At 40.2% G+C, this 26,551-nt stretch overlaps 2 protein-coding genes across 8 annotated transcripts in view; one reads left to right on the forward strand and one right to left on the reverse strand.

Moving 5' to 3' along the window:
• The window catches only part of SUN5 (Sad1 and UNC84 domain containing 5), a 43,861-nt gene extending 39,356 nt beyond the window's left edge, over nt 1–4,505 (reverse strand). For 3 of the 4 annotated variants that reach the window (XM_074211896.1, XM_074211894.1, XM_074211895.1), the window contains exons 1-2: nt 4,271–4,505; nt 141–244 (exon numbers count right to left, since the gene is read on the reverse strand). In XM_074211896.1, coding sequence (XP_074067997.1) covers nt 141–244; nt 4,271–4,371 — 205 coding nt within the window. In that variant the 5' untranslated portion in view covers nt 4,372–4,505. The remainder of the gene's footprint in view (nt 1–140; nt 245–4,270) is intronic. The other variant, XM_074211897.1, reaches the window with a different exon arrangement.
• BPIFB2 (BPI fold containing family B member 2) overlaps nt 1–26,551 on the forward strand; it is a 140,771-nt gene that overhangs the window by 72,392 nt on the left and 41,828 nt on the right. For 2 of the 4 annotated variants that reach the window (XM_074211891.1, XM_074211893.1), the window contains exon 1: nt 6,707–6,870. The gene's annotated coding sequence lies outside the window, so the exon portion shown is untranslated. Of the gene's footprint in view, nt 1–6,514; nt 6,871–7,386; nt 7,515–9,337; nt 9,482–13,060; nt 16,875–19,954; nt 20,102–21,821; nt 21,837–26,551 lie in introns of those variants that run through there. The other 2 variants (XR_012473685.1, XR_012473684.1) reach the window with 2 other exon arrangements.

Genomic DNA, 26,551 nt, shown 5'->3' on the forward strand with positions numbered 1-26,551 from the left:
ACCACTACTACTACTACCACCACCACCACCACCACCAGCAATACTGCTGCTGCCATCACTACCACCACCAGATTTACAGTATGGTTCTACAGAATCCAATTCCTTCATCAAGTCTTCTCCACTTTTCCATCCCTTCTTACTGGTGGTGCTCTGCTCACTGGTTTGGAGGACCAAGTTGGAGTCTTCAGGACTCTCATTCATGCTTCCTTCATCAGATACTGTGGGAGTTCGATATCGATTTGGCCTAGGGAGGGAGAATCAATACTTAGGCAGTCAATAAGCAATCTTTCTTTCTTTCTTTCTTTCTTTCTTTCTTTCTTTCTTTCTTTCTTTCTTTCTTTCTTTCTTTCTTTCTTTCTTCCTTCCTTCCTTCCTTCCTTCCTTCCTTCCTTCCTTCCTTCCTTCCTTCCTTCCTTCCTTCCTTTCTTCCTTCCTTCCTTCCTTCCTTCTTTCTTTCTTTTGATTTTTCAAGGCAATGGGGGTTAAGTGGCTTGCCCAGCGCCATGCAGCTAGGTAATTATTAAGTGTCTAAGGTCAAATTTGAACTCAGGTACTCCTGACTCCAAGGCTAGTGTTCTATCCACTGCAACACCTAGCTGTCCCCTTCACTAAGCATTTATTAAGGGCCTATCATTATCAGATACTGCTCTATGAGCTGGTGCTGTAGAAAGAAACAAAGGATGTTCCCTGTCTTCAAGGAGCTCACAGTTTAATATTTAAATAGGAAAAATTTAAGCAAGTGAAGGTATTAGAATTAAAAAGGATTGAGAAAGACTTCCCATAGATAGTGAGATTTTAGCTGATGCTTGAAGGAAGCCAGGAAAACCAGGAGATGGGGGTGAGGAAGGAGAGTATTTCAGGTACAGAGGACAATCAGGGAAATTACCCCACTTAGGAGAAAGTCTTGTTTGTGGAACAATATAGAACAGTGAGACTGACTGGAAGAGAACTGGGGAGAGTAGTTGACTATAAGAAGATTGGAAAGGAATGAGCAGGGATAGATTATGAAGGCTTTTGAACACCAAACAGAATTTACTGAGCAAAGGAATGACCCAGTTGCACTGGCAGTTTAGGAAAACTCTCCTTCAAATAACCTAACTATTAAGTTTTTCAACCTTTTTGCTTCTCATGTACCTCCATCCTACCTCAGTTTTTGCACACAGACTGTCTTCCATTCAGTTATATTTAAATAAACATTAAGAACCTCTCCCTTTCTATAGGCACTGTGGTAAGCACTGGGGATATAAAGAAAAGCAAGTGACAGTCCCTATTCACAAAGAATGTATAATCTAATGGGAAATACAACATACATATACAACATACATATCCAAAGTAAGTTATCTCCTGGATAATCAGGAAATAATCATAAGAAACAATTGTAATTAGGAGGAGTTGGGGAAGTTAGGAAATGGCCTTTTAGTTGGGACTTAAAGGCAGCCAGTGAGGTCAGTAGTCAGTATCTTGCCATATATGGAGGAGAGAGCTGAGAGATGGAGTATTCTGTTTGTGGAATAGCCAGGAGGCCAGTGTTACTGGATCAAAGAGTACTTTTCAGAAGTATGGTTTAAGAAGTCTGGAAAGTAGCAGGGGCCTAGTTTATGAAGGACTTTGAATACCAAATAAAGCAATTTGATTTTGCTCCTGTAGGCAATAGGAAGCTACAAGAGTTTATTGAATTGGGAGGTGAACACAGCATAATCACATCTATGTTTAAGGAAAAGCATTTTAAGGAAAAGTTGAATGGAGGATGTATTGGAGTGGGGAGCGACTTGAGGCCGGAAGACCCACCAGCAGACTCCTGCAATAGGCCACATATGAGATGATGAGGGCTGGACTAGAGTGATGGCAGTTGGAGGAGAGAAGAGAAGAGGGTTTATTTGAGAGATGCTGAGAAGGTGAAATCAGTAGGCCTTGGAAACACCTTGGGTTTGATTACACGTTTGATTTTGCCATTACCCACAAATGCAATTGCTACTATGTTTGAGAGCTTTGGTAGAGGTAAAATTTGAATTCAAGTCTTCTGATTCCTTCCTGTAGGGTCATGAAGCTTTCTTTTTACAATTACAATATAATATTCACTAACTTTATGATTAGAAATAGTTATGATCAGTTAGTGGCACCCCTGGGTAGGCAGTTACGCTTGATACACAAAAAAATGGCACATGTGTGAGTTGTGTGTTTGTGTGTGTGTGTGTGTCTGTGTGTGTGTGTGTGTATACGTGCATGATTTCCCAGGTATTTGTCATATTTCCCTAGCTTGTCACTATTGGGGGGGCGGAATGTACGTATATTTTCTTTTTTTAATTAAAAAAATTTTAAAAATCGCATTTTCCCCAATTGCATATCAAGATAATTTTAACATTCATTTAAAACATTTTTTGAGTTTCAAATTTTATTCCTCCTTCCCTGACCTCTCCTCTCCATAAGATGGTAAACAATTTGATATAGATTATATATGTGTAAACATGCACATATATTTTCATTGTAATGTTTTTTGCTTTGATTCATTCATTGACTTTGCTGAAATATTGAATGTATAGGGACAGATTATTTGAAATTGGTACTGTCTTGGAAATTTGGGGGCATATAGTCACTAAAATTTTGGATCACCTTTTTTATTTCTTTTCCTAAACCCTCCCTCATTTCCTTTGAAGGTCCTGCTATCCTTGTAGTCACCCACATTTAAACTTCAGAATCCTATCTGAGTCTTTAGTATACTTTTTCCTTTTTAGGTTTCTTTTCAAGGCAATAGGGTTAAGTAGCTTGCCCAAGACCACACAGCTAGTAATTATAAGTGTCTGAGGTTGGATTTGAACTAAGGTACTCCTGACTCCAGGTCCGGTGCTCTATCCACTGTGCCACCTAGCTGCCCCTGAGTCTTTACTTTCATTCCCTGCCCTACCTATGACCATTCAAGGCCTCTACAACATCTCTTCCATCTGACCTCTTCTCTTCACTCATAGAGATCCCCTCAGTTCCCTCAGGGCTTTTTTTTAATATTGTAATCATCTCTTAATTGGACTCTGTAGCTCAAGTCTCCCACTGCAGACCTATACAGCTGCCAAATGACTTCCTAAAGCACAGTCAGATCTCTCTTTTGCTCAAGAAGCATCTATGAGTCCCTGTTTTGTCACTGAAAGCCTTAAAGCCTGGTTCTGTTCTATCTTTGTAGGTTTATTTCAAATTATTCTCTTTTCCAGTTTCTATGTTTTAGACAAACTGTCCTAGTTTGTTATTTCCCATTTGTTTGAGTCCATCCATATTCCACCTCAGTCTCTTTGCAGAGACTTTACAGATTCCCTTAGCTGAAATGTAGGCCTGCAGAGCAGAATGGATTTGCCTAAGGACATCTAATCAGTTAGTCTTTCTTTTCTACAATGTAGATTCACTATTTGCTTCCAAAGTTTAGTTCAAATGCTACCTCTTTGTCAAGCCTATCTTTCCCCTAATTGCTGTCATCCTCCCCACTTTGAATGCATTTTCTTTTCAAAATTTTAATTTAAATACAAAAAGACCAAAAACCTCCTAACAGATCCATGTATACAGCATAACATAAAAAGAGAATTCATTATAAAACCATGAAATTCCATTTCATACTGTTTACTTTTTTGAAAAACTACATAATAAATACTATATTTTTAGAATACTATATATTTTCTGTGCTTCTAAGTTTTCTTCTTTATAAATTTAAAAAAATTTTTTTCTCTCTCCCTACTTACCCTAAAGAAGACTACCATTAGACATAATACATACATTTATACATCTATATATACATATATAATCTATATCTACATCTACTATATCTACACATCACTTTTTCTCTGGGTATGGATGACATCTCTATGTATTTTCTATACCTATCTATAGTCATATTGTTTGTCCCTAAGAGAATAGAAGAGCTTCAAGGGCATATTTTATCCTTGACCTTGTATCCCTAACACCTACCATGATGCCTGAAATGTCATAGTTGATGTTTTCATGCATGTGGACATGAATGAAAGAATAAATGATTGGAGGTCATTACCAGACTTTGAAAGGACCTTCTTCAAAAAGTATTTCCTAGGCAGGATGCTTTCCTTTGAGTGTGGGCATCAGAACTTAGTTGTTCCCCTTCCCAGGGACCTGGTTCAGAGGGATACTGACCTTTACTTTTTCCTCCTCAAAAAGGGCACATGGAATGGGGTCCCTCCCAGCCAGTCCCAGAACTAGGCCCCAATGTCCCCTAAGTTCTCCTCCCCCTACCTTGCTATAACCCCAAGATTTTCTCTACCTTCTGGATCTGGATGGTGAAGGTGGGGTTGACTCCCTGTCTCTCTCGGTCTCTTGACTGATAGAACACTTGATTAAATGGCCCCTTTGAGTCCGACGCATATTTTTTTCTCTCTCAAACTCTAGGGGAGGGTTTGTTTAGGGGACAGGCTATCACTACACTCTACTGGGAAAAAATAAACTAGATATAGGACAAACTCCTGCTTTGGGACACCATAAAGATTCCAATCAAGGAGAGGCAGGAAGGTTCACAGAAGTCACTTTCTTTCAGTGTGACCTCACAGATGTGGGTGAGTGACTTCACAAACAGAGGCTGGCTCAGAATAAAGCAAAGACAAACTGTGATTCCATTCACAGCACCAGAACCGTAGGCTTAATGTTCAATTAGTTTTCCCTCTGCTGGTGTGTACAGTGTAACCACTCAATATAGAATTATACAATGACACACGGTGACTTTTTTTGGGGTGGGGGGGAACACTGACACCTAGAAATAATTAATTCACTCAAAGATACATAGTCAGTTATAAAGAGAAATTAGAACAAGAGTTTAGGGGCATTTCTGTGCATCAAACTCAATGACTAGCACAGATCAACAGACAATCTAGTGAGGGAAGTACATGACCTTAATCTGTCACTTAATAGTTTAGTGACCTTGGAGGAATTATTTCCCTCCCTGGGTCTCATTTTCCTTTCATAAAGCTGAATCTTAAGGTGAAAACATGGGGTCACAGACTGCCAGAATGAAAAGCCTTGCAAAACTTTTTGACTTTGATATTTCTTGTGGAGTCTCTAATTAACACTTGTACAATGAAGGGGTTGGGTTAGAAAATATGTAAAATTTCCTGTATTGCTAAACCTTTTTGATACCTTGATACTCTAAGCCTTCAGTGATTAGGGTATTTCTATCTCCTGGCGTTTTTTGTGTGTAGTAGAAAATACTTTGTTAATGTTTGTTGATTGATTTAATAAATGGAAGCGTTGGTTACTGTTGTCCTTGAATTGAAGTGACATCTGAATTTGAGCTGAAGAGTCTGCGTGCTGCCCCACCATGGGACTGTAGAACTGGAACTGGAAGGAACCTCCAACCTCCCTATTTTATGGATGAGGCAACTGAGATCCAAGGAGTTAGTGACTTGCTCAAGGTCACACAAATTTTAGACATCAGAAATGAAATTTGAATCAGGTCCCCTCATACCAGAAGCAATGATCTTTTCATTGTTCCTTTGCCACACTGTTCCTGATGCCATTTAAGTGCCTAAGTTGCCAGTTACTATCAAAATGACCAGAATTTCCAGAGAGGCATGAGGTATCTTTTGTGCTGAAAATGTTAAGAAAGAGAAAAACTTTCTTTCCTAGAGTCAACAGTGAATACCACTTCATTTCAGTAAACATTTACATCTCCTTCCAATGAATTTAATTTATATTTCAGTGATGGGAAAGTTACACTGCAGTTCCACATCACATCCATTTCATGAACTGGTAAACTGAGGCAAAGAGTGTTAAAGTGATAGCATGCTGGGAGATGCAAATCCTTTATTTATTTATTTTTCTCTCCTAGTTTCTCCTGACCCTATATCCAGTTTTGAGTAAGAAAAGAGGAAAAGATGGAGAGATAAGCTACACAGTATTGTGAACAGACTCCTGGATTTGGAGTACAGAAACTTGGGTTTGAATACCGGTTTAGTACTTGTGACCTTAGGCAAGTTCTGTCCCTTCTCTGGACCAAATAGGATCAGAATACAGGAGATCTAAGTTGCTTTCTAGTATCATTCTTATGATCCTATCTAACTATCTATCTATCTATCTATCTATCTATCTATCTATCTATCTATCTATCATCTATCTATCTATCTATCTATCTATAGGTCAATAATGCTCTTAGCAAGCTACTATGGGTAGCTAAGATGATGCAGAGGATAGAGAGGATTAGAGAGTATCCAATGTGAAATTTAGAAGGCTTAGTTTCATGAGTTCAAATTTGATCTTTGACACTATCTATATGATCCTATTTGCCTCAATTTCTTTCTCTGTAAAGAAAGGTAGCAAACCACTCAAGTATTTTTGCCGAGATGGCACCCTTTAATTACAGGTCTAACTTAAACCTCTTTATTGCTTACAAATTGCTTGTTTTTTTTTTTAAGAAATCCTAGGGATGAAGGTTAACTCAGTCATACCCCTACTTCTGGGAATTTCTGACTTGGATATGAGAATATGACAATTTTGTTCCACCTGTTTTTCATCCTAGATTGCTGTGACTTTGAGGAGTCCTCTCTTTTTGGAAATCATTGGGCTGCCATTGGCAGAAGATTAAGTCATCAACCTGTTGATGGGTCCTTTGGCATCTCTGCCTTGCAACGTGGCATGTTCCTATCACCTCATTAGGGATGAGTCCAATTGGCAATGATCCTTATTTGAAGAGGAAACAGTTCCTTACAAAAACAAATGGGTCCCTCCCTGAGTACAACATGGTCTTAGTTGTTGTTCCATTTCCCCAAAGTGTCATACTTTTTGGGATATTTATAAAGCACTCCCTGACCAAGAGAGAGGAAGGACCCAAGACCGAACCACTGAAGATCCATCTTCTACAGGGAGCAGATTGAGGTATGAGTGGGAAAGTTGTTCTTTATTATTCAAAAAAATCCTATATCTCTTAGAAGGGGTGCCTTCCCCTTCCACAGAGTGCTAGAATTATGACTGGGTCAATGGCACCAAAAATGTTCAGAACCCTTGGATTAAATTAACTTTAAGGTCCTTTTTAACTCAGTCTGTCTATGTCCTAAGGTCGGTTCTAGTTCTACATTCTTTATTCTAGTTTCTGAGGTCCATTCCAAAACTAATGATTAATTTTCAATGGTCTTTCAATGGTCTTTCTAACAATCTATGTTCTATTTTGGAAAGTCTCTTCCAGCCCCATTGTTCTATGTTATATATTTTCAGACCTCTTTCAGCTCTAATATTCTAAGTGTTAAGCTTCAATATCCAGGACCTTGACATTTAATTTTTTTTTATAAGTTTAGTGATGATCTTGGATGTTAGTCTAAAAGAATTCTACAGGATTCTATCTCTTTTAGCATGTAATTAAGTCTGGATCTCAGTATAGATGAATCTTCTCTATAGATTCATTGACAAGTAGTCAACCAACTTCTACCTGAAGAATTCCAGTCATGGGAAACCTACTAATTCTTGAGGTGGCTTCTTCCACTTTGGACAACGAAGTACTAGGAAGGTTATCCTCCTATTGAGAGGTATTGTTCAATTGTGTCACTTGTTTCTGATTCTTCGTGACCCCATTTGGAATTTTCTTGTCAAAAGATACTAGAGTGATTTGCCAGTTCCTTCTCCAGTTAATTTTTCAGGTGAAGAAGCTGAGGTAAACAAGGCTACATGAATTGCTCAGAACCACCCAGCTAGCAAATATCTGAGATTGGATTTAAATTTATGTAGCTGAGTCTTCCAAGTTCTAAGCTTAGTGCTCTTTCCATTGTGCCACCTAGCTGCCCATATTTAGGTTTTTTTTTTTGCAAGGCAAATGGGGTTACCCAAGGCTACACAGCTAGGTAATTATTAAGTGTCTGAGGTCGAATTTGAACTCAGGAACTCTTGACTCCAGGGCCGGTGCTCTATCCACTGCGCCACCTAGCTGCCCCCTAGCTGCCCATATTTAGAAGTAGATAGACATAAACCTTTTATTAAACCCTTTCTCTATTAGGTACTAGTGATGAGGTTTTATTTTGGAATGAGGACTCATCCACGTCCTAGTGATTAAAATAAAGTTAATTTTTACCCAATGGAGGAAGACACTATGTAAAGGACAACTAGGAAGTGGGAGGATGGGAAGAATACCTAAGTGAAGTAAGACAGCTGGCAGAGAAATGGAAAAGTTAGGAGAGTAAGTTGAATTAGGAGTGAAGTATTACTCTGGTCCATTAAGAAATGGTGGTCAGCACCAGGGAGTCACCAATCAAGGAATTGGATCACAGTGGGAGGTTTCAACAGATAGGAAAGTAGTTGAAGATATGAGCAGTCTGTAAAAATAAGTTGTGTCAAAAACGAGAAGAATCTGTTTCACCCATTGCTCTTTCATGGATCTTTCTAGGGAAAATTGAGTTTAACTCTTCGTGTACAAAATAGCCCTTCATAGAAGTCTTCTCTACTCCAGACAAAATATCTCTAGTTCTTTCAACAAGTCCTTGTATACAGAGGGTTAAGTAAACCTTCAGTTTGTTCTTTGTTGGATTTGAATCCTGCCATAGGGAGTCTGGAGCTAAAGAAACTCATCTGATAAGACTAGTCCTTGTGGGACATTAGTTACTGATTTGCCAATGTCTCAGAAAAGTTCTCTCAGGGTGGCTAGGTGGCACAGTGGATAGAGCACCGGCCCTGGAGTCAGGGGTTCTTGAGTTCAAATCTGGCCTCAGACACTTAATAATTACCTAGCTGTGTGGCCTTGGGCAAGCCACTTAACCCCATTGCCTAGCATAAACCAAAAAAAAAAAGTTCTCTCCATGTTCCCTGAGCATATTATGGAAGTTATGGGCATAGGGCTGGGTCTCTAAGTCTCCAAACCTATCTCCTAGAATAGGTACCACACTAGGACGTTTGGTGTGTGTTGCTCTGGGAGCATCCCCAAAGCATCTTCCCTTCCTTTTTGTAAACATGAAAAAATTTCTCATAAATATGAAATTCCAAGTAAAGTCTTTCCCAAAGATGGGATAACTGTAGCAGGAACTTGATTAATAAGCACTTTTTCTACTTTTCCATCCATTGACTCCTCGTAATCATACTTTGAGGTGAATGAAAAATCATGCCTATTTAATAGTGGTAGCCCAGAAAAGGCAATGTCCAAGGTGACACATCATATCAATGGTAGATGTGAGATTAGAACCCTGATCCTCAATTGTAAATTTTATTTTATTTTTTCTTTTATCACATTTCCTAAAAGGAGAAGAGGGAACTGGTTAAATGAGGAGACTATGAAGCTTCTTTTGTGGATCAGTTTTGATATTACCAGTTCTATTTTAATCCCCATATCCTTTTAATGAGGTATCAACTGTCTTGTTTTTATCAGACTCCAGGATCAACAGTTTTTTTCCAGAATCAGCCATGCTTCGAGTCTATACCTTGTTAATCCTCCTTGGGATGTTTGTCCCATTCTGTGATTCCCGTAAACCAAGGGCTAAAGTCAAGATTAATCAGAAAGCTCTGGACAGTGGTAAGTAAGGCCTGATTGGTCTTGTCAATCGAGTAATATTTAGCTATTTAAATACTGGAACAAGCAGTGAGTCTAGATCAAGGAGTATAAGAGGTTCCCTCAAATTAACTTTGTAATTGATGATATGAAAAGGATATAAGAAGTAAATTAAAACAGATTTCAGTTACTGGAGAAGATGATTGTTATAGTGGTCTATGTTATTATTACTTGCATACTCTAATAACTTCTTTTAAAAAAACTAATTTGTCATGTTAAGTGTTGGTTAAGAAATTCATTGTTTCTGTTGTGTAGTAGTTCGTGAGCTAAATTTTTCTGCTCTTTAAATTTTGTCTCGATACCTTGTTCTCATTACAACTCTGTTATCAGCTGTGAATGTCACTTGTCATATGAATAGACAATAATAATAATAATAACAACAACAATACCTATTGTTTATATAGAACTTTAAGATTTGCAAAGCATTTTACACATGTCCTCTCCTTTGATTCTCACAACAATCCTGTGAAATCGATGATATTCTCATTTTGCAGAGGAGGAAACTGAGGCTGAGAAGTTAAGAGATTTATTCAGGGTCATACAGCTAATAAGTGTCTCAGACATGACTCAGACTTCATGGCTTAAGGATAAATATTGGTTGTAGATTTCAAGGTGCATTAAATTCATCTTTGTGTTTAATCAGAACAGAGTAATTGATTGTACAACCAGGCTGGGGAAGTTAAGGACCACTGAGGAGTCAGGACTTTTAGAATGGATGTGAGTGAGAGGTATTTTAAAATTGGAGATGTGCTAGCTTAGATTTAGGAAATTTGGTGTTGATTCATCATTCCACACAGGCAGATTTTGCACCATATGTTCTGAAATTGTATTCTATGGTGAAGGGAGATTTAGCCTTAGAGTCATAAGACCTGTCTTCTAGATTAACCAACTTTGTCCTGAGTTCACCTTGTTATCTTGGGGTTAGAATGCTTCCCTTTTATGCAAAGCCATTTATATTGAACTTTCTGGTATACAAAATATTTGCCATAATAATGATAACAGTAGCAACATCTTGCATATAGTTCTTGCTAAAATTGTCCCTTTAAGCTCTTTACAAATATTTTCTTGTTTGATCCTCCATTTTCTTCCCTATAAAACAAGGGAATTATACTAGATAATCTATGATCACCTGTGGCTCACACATTTTCTCTTCCCTCTCAGGTTCAACATTCTGTGTTTTAATGTTCTATCTACTAAGGTCCCTTCCTTTCTAGGATTGGTAAAAGTTTTACCTGTGAACCATTAGAGTGCCATGAGCTCTTGGGTCAGATGGAACACTCAGTTAATTCTAGCTTATGTTTGGGTCCTAGGCTTAGGATTTCCTATCATGTACCTGGTTGTCTAAGTTCCTCCAAAAGAGATCTCTTGTATTCTTTTTGCCTCTTAGCAGCCAGTCAAGAAACACTAATCAAAGGCAATATGCTAATTCTTGGGGATAAGACAAAGACAGTTATTTATTTTTGTTTTTACCAGGCAATGGTGTTAAATGACTTGCCCAAGGTCACACCACTAGGCAATTATTAGGTATCTGAGGTCACATTTGAACTCAGGTCCTCCTGACTTGAGGGAGGGCTGGTGCTCTATCCACTGTGCCACCTAGCTAAGTTTTCCACATTTGGTCAGAGTTTCTATATTGCCATTACTGTGTACAATGTTCTCCTTGTTCTATTCCCTTCTTTGTTCATATAAATCTTCCCAAGCTTTTCTGAAATCATCCTGCTTGTCATTTCTTATGCACAATAGTATTCCATCACAATTATGTAACACAACTTGTTCAGTCATTCCCCAATGGATGGGCATCCCCTTACTTTCCATTTCTTTGCCATCACAAAAAGAACTGCTAGAAATGTTTTTGTACATATAGCATTTTTAATGGGGTATATTACTGTATATATATGTATATATATATAATATATACATATATTATATATTTATGTGTGTGTGTGTGTGTGTGTGTGTGTGTGTGTGTGTATGATATATACCATGTAAATGGAGGATAATCCCTAAGGGTAAGGGACTGGTAGCTGTTCACTCTTGCATACAGCTCCCCTCCAAAGGCTTTCTGTCTAACTGGAATGTAAACAGAGTCTTTTATGATCCTCTGTTTGAAGATGTCCTTATGGGGATACTCACCTATTCCTGAAGATACTTGTTCTATTTTTTTTCAATTCTAATTGTTCAGAAATGCCACCAACTATTAAGATAATACTTCTAATCATTATTTTGGCTCTGCACTTTAAGATTAATCCTTATTCCCCATAACAATCTTTCCAATAATTGAAGAGTTATCAAAGTTTTTTCGTTAAACATCACCTGTTCTTTCAACTGATCCTGGTTTAGCTTTCATTCCTTTCACCCTGCACCTCATTTTCCTCTGGATATGTACTTTAGTTTGTTAATATATTTTGTCACCTAGAAATTTGCTCTAGCCTTTGTTGATACCTTCTAGTCCTGGGCCACATCTAGGCCAGGAGGGCCATTGGATCCCTCTTGCTGGGAGAGGATAAAGAATGTCAGTGATCCATAGTGAGTTGAATACACTAGGGGAAATGACTAATTGCCTTTGAATAACTAGATCTGAGAGGTTCCATCTCTTTTCCTGCTTCTGTCACCAGATTTTGTGTGACTTTCTTTTGACTTACAAGGGCTACATCTATCTCTGTTGATTTCAAGAGGAAATCATGTGATTGACCTAGGAATTCAGAGGACACACCTTTCCTCAGGGTTGATCATGTCTCCAGGATGCTGGACCCTGGAGGTGTAGGATCCTGCTACTCTCCCTCCATCTTTCCATGAGCCAAAAGATGGAATATCCCCTTAACTGTATCCCTCTTCTTTTTCTCTAGCATAGTACAGTGGAAAGAGCTCCAGTGGTAGTAAGCTCTTCATCATTAGAAGTGTGCAAAGATTGTATGAACACTATAGAGGTCTTCCTGCTCTGCTAAGGGTTGGATGGACTAGATGCTCTTTGTAGTTCATTTAAGTTCTGGGGTGCTTTGATTCTATCTCTGAACTTTGAATCTGAAAATCTGGTCTACCAGTCCTTCTTTAACCACTTATTAATTGCATGTCTTTGAGTGACTTACTTTCTTTTGATGAGATCATTTACTCCCTTGACAACAAGTCAGTGAATGAATCAATAAACATGTATTAAGTGCTAACCATGTGCCAAATACCAGATGATAATATTTCTATCTACCTATGCTACTGGGCAGTTGTGAGGATCAATTGAGATAATGCATATGAAATGTTTTGAAATAATAAAATGTTTATCAATTTAAGCAACCACTTTCTCCTTTTCTTACCTCAAAGTCTGACTGGAAACTTCCTCTCTGACCCAAGTCTGAGCTCAAGTTTGGAGTATGATGTCTTATAGGGGAAAGGGTGGATACCAGAAAATATGGGTCCTGATTCTGCTTTGCTTTATTGCCTTGGACAAATCACTTTCCATTTTATATGATAAGAGGGGTGGATTAGATGAATGCTAAGATCTGTCTGAGCTCTTATGTTATTTGACACTGAAATGCTGCCTCTTTTACTCAGTGGGAGATGAAGGACGCAAGGCTTTGAAGGCTGCCCTGAAGCCCATACTTCCTGAGTTTGTTGAGCCACAAGAAAGTGAATTCCAAGCTCCACCCCTATTGGAAATAGGCCTTGCCTAATGGTCATGCCACTGGACATGCAGCCCCACAGCCCAATGGTGCAAGATACAGCTGTGTTTTGCCACCTTCCCCCTAATATACCCTCTTATCCTGTAATGCTATGCGCTGCATGTACACACCGCTTGAGCACCCCTATTCCCTCAATTATTCTTTGTTGTACCCTGGAAGACCTAATAGTATATATGTAATAGCTAAGCAGTAATAAAATTGAGCTGGAGGCATTAGGCAGTGGTGGCTTGACTCCTTATTCTCAGCTCCCCTCTGGGAGGGAAGTTGTCCTGTGGCCCCCAAGGTGAAGCAAGCCACAACAAATGGTGCTGAAATCTGGGAACCCCCAATTTGAGGGATGTCTCAGATCTGCACTCCTCCTTGCTGGCCAAGGTAAGTGCCCCACATCAACTGGTCTCCGAACACCCCTTGCCCCATTGACCCCACGGCTTCTAGAGTCCTCTGTAGTCCCTTAATATAATGGGGAATCTTCCCCCTTCTTCCCAACATACCCAAGTATGGGTTCTTAAACACCTTCTAATTTCCTGTCGCCTGAAATGCTCTGAAAGAGAATGTAAGGTAACACTCCAGCCGGTTTTGGCTTTGTCTCCATGGATTGAAGCTGGCCATATGATGGATCCTGACATCTGGGGGTGTGTTTTGACACTTGCCCGCAGAGCTGAGGTCCGTGGTGACTTTTCTCACCCTCTGCCCTTCTATTCTATTGTCACTGCAATTCATGCCTGCGTTTCAGGGCGAGAGGAGGGACCTCAAGATATTTTACAGGCAGCTTTATCTGCAGAGAAATCCAGGGCAGAGAGCCCCGTGCCACCCCACTGAGGTCTAAGATGAGGGCACTCAAACTGATGAGAAATCCACTTGCCCCCTCCTCCTAAGCCCCCCACCAGACAAACCACCTCCTCTAAAGCCTCCTGGTCTCTATCCTGACTTGCCTCAGGAAACATCAAGATGCTCTCCCTGCCCCCTCAGCAACAGCTAAGGACTTCACAGATGCCTGTCAGTTGAGAGATCTTTGCTGGGTCTATATCAATAGATTAATCAACCATCAATAGATTAATCAACCAATCAACCATTACCCACCCTCCCCTCTCCTCAAGGGGATTTCAGCACTCCCTGTCAGTATGCTCCCCTTCTCATCTCCCTCCACCTGACCCATTGCACAGGCAAACAGAAAGTGCTTGGGCTATGTAACCTACAGAAATGGATCCATTGTATTCATTCACAGGAGCCCCCACACCCAGTCTGTGCAATGGGCAGAATTGCAAGCCTTGGCCTTGGTCCTTGCCTGCTTCCCTTCCTCCCTCATCCTAACTGCAAGGGAGAGGGTTTGCTTGTGTTTTTGACACAGATTGCACTGCCCCCTCTGTGTCCCTGTGTCCCTCTGACCCTCTGACCTGACCTGCCTCTGTAGATGATGCTAATCGCAGCAGCGGCAGCAGCAGGGGTCCCCCCTTTCCAGAGTGCACTAGCTCTGTCCCTCCACCCACACAGTAGCCCTGACCAAAGAAATGCAGAGAATGTCTCTAAACAACAACAGATGAAACGGGAGACTCAGAGGACAGAGGGGGAAAAGATGATCCCCCCAACCTCCCCACAGTGCTCCAGGATGAGCTCTTTACCTTGGCAAAAAGAGCAATGGACTTTAAACCTAGGGGACACTTGTCTCTTCACCAGCTCCTTGTTACTATGCTGTTCCTGCTGAACAACCCCCAAAGCATGGGTCACCCCTTGATGCACATTTATCCCCTTCCCCCTGATTGTTTTACCTGTGGGTTGTGATGCATCTCTCTTCCCTGCTTACTGGCCCCAGAATTTCGGAACCTTGTACCCTGAACCTAAGATTACCAAATGACCCCAAACCCCACACACCCCTCCCTGCCCCTGTCTTCCTGACACTGGACACTCCCTCCGCTTCTAGTCCCCACAGATCCCCTGGACCCCGTGTAAAAAGCCCCTGTGTGTATCGCGTTAGTTCCCTACTCGGTGACTATCCAGGTCCCTCGGCCCTTAATGAAAAACAAGGGGGAGATATGGGAACACAGGCTATTCTAACGGTCCCACCACCTGTACAGTTTCAGGAGCTGGCATGCTGCCCTGAGAGATAAGGTGAGCCAGAGTCCTTGGGAGCTGGACATTCTGCCCCACAGCCCAAGGGCGCAAGACACAGCTTTGTTTTACCACCTCCCCCTAACGTACCCCAAAATGCTGCACATACATACCACTTGTGCATACCCATTCCCTCAATTATTCTTTGTTGTACCCTGGGAGACTTAACAGTATATATGTAATAGCTAAGTAGTAATAAAATTGAGCTGGAGGCATAAGGCAGTGGTGGCTTGACTCCTTATTCTCAGCTCCCTTCCTGGAGGGAGGTTGTCTCTGTGGGCCCCAAAGTGAAGCAAGCCACAATATACCCCGTAAGTTCTCCTGTTGGACCAATATCTCTCTTCAAGCTATTGCTCCTTTTCAGACAGTCCTTATTCCATGCAAGTCAAACTACTGAAAATAATTGTGTCCCTGATCTTACCTCCATGGGAAGGTTCCAAAGAGGAAATGGACTTTCATTTTTGGTACTATTCAACCCAAATCACTCTGGAATGACCGTTGACATTTGTCATTCAAAAAGAGAAGGGAAGGATCTTAAGGTTATATCATTTTGAGCCAGAAGGTTAAACATAATCATTTAAAAAAAATGAGTAAGCTGAGGACCATAGAAGGACCTGACTTTTCTATAGCCTCACCTTCTCAGCTTGCCCTCCCTGCTGGCTGCCAAACAAAGCAATCAATCAGCAAGAATTTATTAAGTACCTACTATGTCTCTGCACTCTGTTAAATGCTAGGGTTACAAAGAAAAAGATCCCCCAAAGATGGGAGATGGTGGACTGCTTAAGTTTGACTGGATCATGGAGTGCAAGGAGTATAATGTGTAATAAGACTGGAAAATTAGGAAGGGATCAGGTTATGGAGATTTTTAAATGCCAAGCAGCAGAATTTCTATTTGATCCTAAAGACTATAAACAACTACAGGAATTTCCTAAGTGGGGGTGAGTGAGGGGATAGAGTTTAAGTCATGCTTAAGGGAATATTACTTGGGCCTTTGTGTGAAAAGAAAGAGTGAATTGAAGATTTAAAGCATGGAGAATAATTAGGATTCTTTTGTGATGGTCCAGGTGGAAGGTGATGAGGGCCTGGACCAGGGGAGTGGAAAACAAGGGTTGGATTTGAGAGACATTGAAGAAGTAGAAATGATAAGATTTGACAACTGATTGCATAGGTGGGGCAGGGGAGTTAGAGGTCATAGATAAATCTGAATTTGAGTACCTGAGAGACATCAAGGATGGCCTCCCCTTTGACCAAAATAGAGAAGTTTTGGAGAGAGTTGAATTTGGATGGAAAGACCATGGTTCTGTTTTGAAATGTTGGGTTTAGTTGGCTTTAGAACATTTAGTCACCTTGTGTTTTGGCTCTCCTGCTCTGGGGCCACAGTTTTAATTATTTGCTTCCTTGCTGCCTCTGGCAACAGGATCCACACTGGAACATAAACTTTCATCCTGGAAATCATGCACTAACACTCACCTCCCCTCCCTCAGGAATGCTATACTTGACAGTGATGTTTCTGACTTTTCTCTGAAATTTATACCTGATTATGGAATTCGTCTGTCTGCTGCTGGTTATGTCATGTTAAAGTATGCATCCTTGTGAGTATGCATCCTTGGGCCAGGGTGTAGGGATGGAAAAGGTGTAGGGGATTCCTTGGGAAAGGGTTGAGCTTGGGATAGGAGAATATATCTGGCTCCTACTAACCCTCAAAGCAGCAAAAATGCCTCACTAAGGATTCCAAATATTTCCTCTTTTTCTGGGCCCTACTTCGGTTAGGGACTATTGCCTAGGAATCCTTTTTCTACCAAACATCACAGTATTTTCTACTCCTTAAAGCAGTACTCCCAAACTTTATCTCATTTGGATCAATAATCATGGATGGGTTCTAATCCCTATTCAATAGTTGAAGGAACCAAGATTGAATTGAGGATGATACCTAGGTTGTGAAGCTGAGTGAGTTTGGAGAATAGAAGTTTTCTTTTTTTAAAAAATTTTTAAAATTTTATTTTAAGGGGCGGCTAGGTGGTGCAGTGAATAGAGCACCAGCCTTGGAGTCAGGAGTACCTAGGTTCAAATCTGACCTCAGACACTTAATAATTACCCAGATGTGTGGCCTTGGGCAAGCCACTTAACCCCATTGCCTTGAAAAATCTAAGAAATTTATTTTAAGGCAATGGGGTTAAGTGACTTGCCCAAGACCATGCAGTTAGCTAATTATTAAGTATCTGAGGTCAGATTTGAACTCAGGTCCCTCTGACTCCTGGACCTAGTTGCTCTATCTACTGTGTCACCTGGTTGCCCTGAATAGAGATTTCCTTAAAGGTAATATGAAGGTGGTGCAGTGGATAGAGTACCAGGAGTCAGGAAGACCTGAGTTCAAATCCTGCCTCAGATACTTAATAATTACCTAGTTGTGTGACCTTGGGCAAGTCACTCAACACCATTACCATAAACAAACAAACAAATAAATAAATTAATTAATTAATGAAAAAATTAAAACAAGTTAATATGGAACTTGGAAGAGAGGAAGCTTTGGAAAAGGAAAATGAATTAAACATAAGACATGAGTTAAAGATATATATGATACATCCAGTTCGAGATGTCTAGTTGGCAGTTGGAGATACAAGTTTGGAGGTCAGAAAAGAGGTTAAGGCTAGATTTATATGGAATTATCAATTGAGAAGGGATTATTGAATTCACAGTGCCAGGGGCCAAGAAGCCCCCATAAAAAGAGCAAACAAATTCCAGACATGCCAGGGGCCAAGAAGCCCCCATAAAAAGAGCAAACAAATCCCAGACATACCAGGAGCCAAGAAGCCCCATGTCAGATAAGATAAAAGGAGCAAACAAAATTCCAGGTGTACCAAGGGCCAAGATAAAGGAAAGTCACCCTCCATTATCAAGAACAAACAGACCACAGACTATCCCTTCTCTCAGGCCAAGGCATACCAACTCCACCCCTAAGCTAATCCCCTTGTTCCTTCTCTACAAAATATAAGCATGTACCTTTTTCAAATAAACTCAGACCTTATCCACCATCCTTGGGTCTCACTCTCCTTATTCTCACCCATTCCTTTTCAGGCTGGGTCCTCCTCGACACCCCACTTTTCTGTCCCATGGGTCGGGGCATCACAGGAACTGATGAGATAGCCGAGCAAGATAATATAGATAGAGAAGAGAAAAGGGCCCAGGACAGAACTTTGGGGGACACCTGCTTTCAGTGGGCTTGAAACAGTTAGGAAAAGAGACTGAGAAGAACAGACAAATAGGGAGAGAATCAGAAGAGAGCACACAGAAGCCTCAGAGAGAAGAGAGGATCAAGGAGCAGAGAATGACTGATAGTATTAGAGACTGATGATGGAGGAGCAAGAAACAATACAGTGAACTCTGCTCCCCTTCCCCCCAAACTCCTCCAGTCTGATTTGGAATATATACTACACCAAATCCTGATGGTGGAAATCCAAGAAAAAGTCTTAGTTCATTTTTCCAGTCCATATTAGCATAAAGAGACAGACAGAGAAGTCTATGGCCCCTGAGGTTGTGGTCTGATCAGGAGGCTGGACCACTCCTGCACAGGAAGAGGGCAACTAATAATCCCAGGGTCATACTGGGTCACCTCCAAACCTAGAATGGTGTACCTTGGTGGTAACATGTGCCAACCGGCAGTTTTGTCACTCACTATGCCAGTTTCTGGTCACATATCTAGGGTGGACTGAGGAGGGCACTTCCACATGACCCATCACTCCCAGGCCCTGAATTTAGAAGCAAGCAGCAGTATGGTGACTGAACTCAAGGAGAGGGTGGGGGAGGGAGATCTCAGTTATAGCTGTAGTCCAGTCTGAAGCCTGCAGAAGCATAGCTAGGCCAGGAATTCCAGAAAGGAGAGCCTGAACTTTTGTCACTCTGAACCAGTAGAGCTTCCAGACTAAGAGGAGTTGAATTCTGCAATATCCTGTTGTTGCCCAGATCCAAACCTAGAACAGGAACTAGCAGCATTCGGACCAGGGAGATAATAATCAGGTTTAACTTGCACTACTCATACCATTTTGGGAGCTCTGAAAGTTGGCATGTCTCCCTGCCCAAACCTCTCTCTTATTCTGGAACAATACAACACTCAATACCTCAAGAAAACATCCACAGGACAGTCTAGACCTTCCCTTCAGTAGTGCACAAAGCCCAGTCCTAATATTGACTCTAAAGACAGGAAGTAAGCAATGAAAGAGCAAATAAGCAAACAACAAATAAAAAAGCCTCACCCTAAAAGCCTATTATGATGGACTAGGGAGACTAAGACACAAACCCAGAAAAAGACAATGACTAAAATATCCAAAGGGAAAAGAGTCAAAGAAGAACACAGCATAGGCACAAATTTGACCAGAATGTTTAGATGAAATGAAGCAAGAGTTTTTAAAAGAAGAGTTAAAATTATTTTTTTATTACTAAAATTATAATATTAGAGAAAAAGCTGAAAAGAAGTAGAAGCTGTGAAAGAAAGAATTGGGAAGGAAATTAATACCTTGGTACAAGAATCTTGGTACAAAATCTTGTCCAAGCAACAAACTCCCTGACAATTACATTGGATCAAATCGCTAGTGATTCAATGAGATAAGAAGATATATTAAAAAAAAAGTTAGAAGAGTGAAAAAAATAAATTATCTTTGAACAGAATTGCTAATCATCAGAAGATAAAAGTGAGTGTTAATATCACAGGAGACATAAATGTTACCCAAGCCTCCATAGGATCACCGTTTTGGGGTGTTTCTCTCTGCAAAACTACAACTGGGGAAATCACTGTTGCCTATGGAGAAGACAGGTATGTATCCTGAATAATTCTTTATTTCACATGTATTACATCAGCAGGGGCATGGATGGAAGAGGTTTTTTTCGGTTAAGTGATGGGGGACAGGTTAAGTGATAGGACTCCTGGGAGCTTTTACTTATTCCAGGGATTCTACACTTTTATTTGTTCATTAACTTAATAAGCACATATTGAATAATTGTTGCATGCATAGCCTCTGGAATGTAGAAAATTCAAATTTATATGTAAAGGTCCCTTCCTGTATTGAGCTTATAGTGTAGCAAATGAGTAGAAAAGTATATAAATAATTAAAATGTACAATATTGCATTAGAGAAGTTCAAAGTGCTATTTGAAGTCTGAAGGGGATTTTTTTAAATCAAAGAAAACTTTTTTTAATGAGTTAATATTTGAGAATGAATTGGAATTCCATGAAGAAACAGGAGAAAATAGGAATTCTAGATATAGGGAACAGAAGTAAACAACAACAGTACATGTAGGAGGTGTGGAGATACTTGAGGTCTTAGACATTCCAAATATCTCAGATGTAGTCAAAGAAAAAATTACATTAAGGTATTCCTGAACCAATGATTCTCTGCATTTAATTCCCTACTTCTTGTTTATTAACCAATGAATAAATTGAGACTTCTTTCTGCTTGGTGTATTGAAAAATGCTCTGGACAAAGGCATCAGACTGGGTTCTTAGTTGTTTAATTTTGTTTGTTTTTTCAAGGCAATGGGGTTAAGTGACTTGCCCAAGGTCACACAGCTAGGTAATTATTAAGTGTCTGAGACCGGATTTGATCTCAGGTACTCCTGACTGCAGGGCCGGTGCTCTAACCACTTCACCACCTAGGTACCCCTCAGATCCTTTAACTTTAAACACAATGATCTTGCCCCTATTTTGCAGTAGTCTTTCTACCACTATGGCTTAGATAGCGCCTTTAATTGCTCAGTGTCGGAATACCCAGTTCAGCCTGGGTTGTCCCATGCACATAGGATTCTAAGGGTTGTTACTTATTAGAAACTTAGACTTTTTCTGCTTGGCCCCAGAGGGCTGAGCTTGGAGCAGTGGAAGGGAAGAGACAGATTTTGTCTCAATATAGAGAAATGTGTTCTGACAATTACAGCTGTCGAGGGATGGAAAGACCCCTTGAGAGTAATTGAGTCTCTATTTTCTGAAGATCCTCTGGCAGACACTGGGTGACCACATGGTGTGGATTTTGTAGGGGGACTAGGATCCAGGGATTTTTTTCCTTCAGTTATTTCAGTTGTGTTCCGCTCTTCAAGACCCCAATTGTCAAAGATACTATAATGGCTTTCCATTTCCTTCTCTCGCTCGTTTTTATAGATGAGGTTAAATGACTTGTCCAGGGTCACACAATTAAATGAGCATCTCAGGCTAAATTTGAACTGAGTTCTTTCTGGACTCCAGATATCTATACACTGCATAGTCTAGCTGCTTCTAGGCTGTAGATATAGGTAAGACCAGAGGATTTCTGGGGTCTCTTCTTTCTTGGAAAGATTGTGATCTTCATTCAAACTCTCCTTAGTATTTCCCCAGAGTGGATAGCCTTCAGGAATATCCTGATGGGGAATGCTGAAGGAAGCTACAGGGAAGAGGACCCACATGAAGGCAGGGAGTGGCTTATTCCTTGACTATTTGGGTTGTTTATGGAGCTATAGGAATGTGTATTCATTCTATCTGAAAAGGAATGTTTTATTTGTCCTCTCTAGGTTAAAAGAATTATGGAAACCTCTGCAGAAATATATTGAGATTACCTTACCTGAGAAGGTAAAGAATCTTTTGGCTTCAACTTCTTGGGATGTTTAACTTAAATGCTAGTGAAATTTGCAGCTCTGATAATAGAATTTTAAGCATCAGTGGAAGGGGATTTTGGAGCAAGACCTTTTCTCTCATCTGTGAAATACACCATGTTTTTTTCAAATGAATTGAGGGGCCAGGCCAGTTTCCAAATGAAGGAATTGCTTTCTAGGCTTGGGTTTTGTTTGAACCTATGAGGAAAGAGGAGCAGTAGTCCTAGCAGGCTGAAAAAATAAACTATACCCAGTGTTTTCTTGTGGCTCCTTAGCGTCTTATAGAGGTGACTGGAGAGAACTATGACTCTGGGATTCTTCTTGTATTTTCCTGCATCCTCCTGCTACCATCTATTCATATCTTACATGACATTCTCCTCACATCCTTCTTAGGATTTCCTTGAACAGTTTTGCCATTGTAAATGAGGAAAGTCTATTCCCTATTCACCTTGTAGGGGAAATCCCAAGGATCAAAGAAGATGGTTTGAAAAATCACCACATACTTTATGGACATGATGAAGGAATGCTATTTGTTTTTTAAAAGTACTGATCATCATTCCCCTGTTTACTTCAGAATAGATTGAAACAGAGGAGATGACATTGGCAGGAAGCAGTGGGCACTGATGCTTTTAGGAACTTGAATGACTTGCTTAAAAGTTTGAATCAGGAAATGTGGTTCTAAATCCTGAGTCCTATAGAAAAAAAGGGAAATGTTCTAGATTAGATAGTTTACATTTTTTGAGGACAGGAAAAGAAATTTGTAGGCAGATAAATATTATTTCCTGTAATGAAATGCTTATTTGAGTAGGAATCCATTGTGGATTTATCTAGAAAGGATATAACTTGCTATCAACTTTTACACATTAATATTGCCATAGCCCTTTATGGTTTCAAATCACTTTTTTACCCATTGAATAAAACCTAATGGGAGGAACTGTTGTCCCTCGAACTAGCAGGGGTAGTAAAACTTTGAAGTATATCAGGAGTGTCTTTGGTGTTCTGGACAGTTTCTGCTCTCTCTATTTCCCCTATCTCCCTTTTCAAAGTTTTTGTTCTTTTCTCCACTTTCCTATTATTTTCAAGATCTGATGCACAGTGCCCTTCCCACCTTTCTCCTCATTAATATCTATCTGTTCTTGGTTTATCTCTCTCAAACCAATTGACCTTTCTTGCCTTTGAGGATGAAGGTCTTTATCCTCACTGAAGTCATTTTAGGATCATTGGGTAAAGAGTGATAATGGAGGATGGACCTTGTGGGGAGCTAATTCTCACTCCCTCCTGTTGCTAGTCTTTCCCTTGGAGGTTACCTTCTGTTTACTCTCCTGTGTTTATCTACATACATGTTATCTTCTCCATTAGAATGTAAGTTCCTTGAGGGTAAGGACTACATTTCATTTTTGTTGGTATACTCAGTTCTTAACTCTGAGATCATCCAAAATCCAATTCAGATGAAAGGTGATTAGGTCTGAAGTTGGATGATTTCGGAGATGGATACAAGAGATCTTTTGAAAGAAGAGTTGAGAAAGCTAAAATTCTGATTTGATACGGACAACCTGAACAACTCTGTTGTTTTCCTAATTTGACTCAACTGATTTTCCTTGCTTCTGATTCTCTTCCCCGTTTCCTTAACATCCTTCCTTCTTATTCTCCCCTTGCTTTTCTTTCTCTCAAATCCTATTTGACCTCCTGGACTCAGCTGAAAACTTCCACTAAGAAGCTTTCCTTTACTGCTCCAATGAATTCTCTCTCCCATCCTCCCTCCCCCTCCCTCTTCCTCTTCCCCTCTTCCTCTCTCTCTCTCTCTCTCTCTCTCTCTCTCTCTCTCTCTCTCTCTCTCTCTCTCTCTCTCCCTCTTCTTCCTCCTCCTCATTCTCTCCTCTCTTTCTTTTCCTCCTTCTCTCCCTCCCTGTCTCTCCTCCCCACCTCTCTCTCTCTCTCTCTCTCTCTCTCCTCTTCCTCCTTCCCCCCTTTCTATTTAAGGTAGCCCCACCTTGTGCCTGGGAAATCCAGGTTATGACCATATCCCTACTTTCTGTCCACTCTCTGAGGGTCATTATTTAGTCTATACAGTTGATTTTCTTGTTTTTCCCAGGGACCCTGGATTGGACTTGGGTTCTCAGTGACCCAATTTCCACTCTGTTCTATTGCTTTCTTCTTTCTCACTCTCCTGAGATCTGGTTTTGTAATCACAGTGTTGCTGCCCCTGTCTGGGTCCACCCAATGTACTTGGAATTGTGCTGAACTTTATAGAGAATGTTTCTCAGGGTGGAGATAAACCAGATGATGTGAACTGTGGAGACAAGAGGGTTGTAAGCTACACCACCCTGTAGGTGATAGGGATAGAGCCTTTTGGGGGAAGTAAAGACCCCTGGGAAGATTGGAGAGGGAGAAAGGGGTAATAACATCCCTGATTAAAGGGAAATTTCTAGGGTCAAGAAAAGAGGGGTGATATATTCTGGACAATAATCAAACGAAATCTTGAGAATTTAGAACCAAAACATGGAGGATAGAATAACAAAGTGATTAGGATATGAAAACATAAAATGTTAGAACTCAGAGGACCTTAAAACACAGAACTGAGAAGGATAGAACATTAAAATGGAATGGGACCACAGTCACTATCTTGTCCAACTCCATAATTTTACAGTGAGAGAAATTAAAGACTCAAGAGAAGTGATTTGCCTTTTCACATGGTTTCTCAGTGATAGAGACTTCTGATTTCAAGCCTTGGGTTCTCTCTACTATATCCAGTCACTTATTGGAAAGGCAATTTTTTTCTTTTTTTTATTTAATGTTTATTCTCATTTTGTACAAATAATTTTTTTAACATTAATCAAATAAGAGTAAATGAAATACCTGCTCCCCCATAAATATAGACTTGCTTGAGCGATAAAGTAAAGGGGAGAGAAAAAAATTAAAATTAAAAAAATAATAGTAATAATTGTAGGTATGGCCAGGTGGTGCAATGGACGGAGCACCAGCCCTGGAACCATGAGCACCCAAGCCCACATCTGGCCCCATACAACCAACAATCACCCAGCCGTGTGACATGCAAGCCACCCCAACCCCAATGCCTTGCAAAAACAAAAAAAAAAAAGAAAAAAAGACTCAAGATAAAATAAAATAAAATAATAATAATAGTAGGGGTGGCTGGGTGGCAGACAGAGCATTGGCCCTTGAGCAAGGAGCACCTGGGTCCAAATCTGGCCTCAGACACCCAACGATCACCCTGCTATGAGGCCCCAGGCAGGCCACCCAGCTCCATTTGCCCTGCACCCCCCCAAAAATTATAATAATAAAAAATGTACTTGAGTCTTTGTTCCAACACCGAGACCTCTGTGGCGGGTGGATCACATTCTTTATGATAAGTCCATGGCAAACATTACTTCCATATTTTTCCATCATTGCCATTGCTGATCGCAACTCCCTCCAGAAAGGCAATTTTTATGGAGTTAGAAGACTGGAGTTGAAATTATGGCTCTGCCACTTACTAGCCTAGGTGACCATGGGGAAGTTAATTTCTCTTTCTTATCTATAAAGGCACTTAATAATAATTACCATTTCATCCTTGGAGGGTTGGGAGGATCAGAGGTGTTGCTACATCTGAAAACTCTTTGGGATCAGGAGTAATAGTTTATATTTGTAAAATATTTTAATATCTACACATGTCTTTCCAAACAAGAAGATTGTGGAACAGATAGTGCTAGTGTATTTATCTCCACTTCACAGATGAGGAAACTGAGGAGCAGTTGCTCATAGGTATTATATGCCTACTAAGTTTTGAAGATGTAGAAAGTGGCAAAAAATAGTCCATTCTCTGAAGAAATTCACAATGAAATGGGGGACAAAGCAAATTATGTACAAACAAATTAGATTCAGGATAAATAGGAATAATTAAGAAAATGAAGGCACTAAAATTAAGAAGGATTGGGAAAGGTTTCCTGTAGAAGGTAGGCTTTTAGCTGGAACTTGAAGGAAATCAAGAAAGCCAAGAAGCTGAGAAGAGGGAGAGAATATGCCATACATAGGAGGGACATCCAGAGAAAATACACAGGATTGAGATATTGGAGGGTCTTGTTGGAGAAACAGCAAAGAAACCAGTGGAACAAAGAATATGTTGGGGGGTGTAAGGTGTAAGAAGATAAGAAAGGCAGGGTAGGGACTAGGTTATTAAAGGTAAAATAGAAGATTTTCTATGTTTGACTTTAGAGGAGCTAGGGCACCATTGGTTTTTATTGAGTATGGGGGTGAAATGATGAGACCTTCAATTAAGAAAAAATACTTTGGTGGTTTGATGAAAGATGGACTTGAGTAGGGAGAGACTTGTGTTAGATAAATCTACTAGAAGACTAGTCAGATTATCCAGACAGGAAGAGATGTATGCACTGCAATTGAGGCAGGGAGGGTGTTTTTGAGGGAATGTTGTAAAAGTGAAATCATGAGCCTTGGCAGCAGATTGCATATAGGAAGATGAGAGATAGTCAGCAATCAACCTAGGTTTTGAACCTAGGGGAATGGGAGGATGTTGTGATGCCCTCAATAGTAAAGGCAAAATTTGGAAGGGAAGAGGGTTTAGGGAAAAGATAAATTCAATTTTGGGCATGTTGAATTAAGAGGTCTATTGGACATTTAGATGTAGATGTCTGAAA

Source organism: Macrotis lagotis, chromosome 1, assembly GCF_037893015.1.
Source record: "Macrotis lagotis isolate mMagLag1 chromosome 1, bilby.v1.9.chrom.fasta, whole genome shotgun sequence".
Lineage (NCBI taxonomy): Eukaryota > Metazoa > Chordata > Mammalia > Peramelemorphia > Peramelidae > Macrotis > Macrotis lagotis.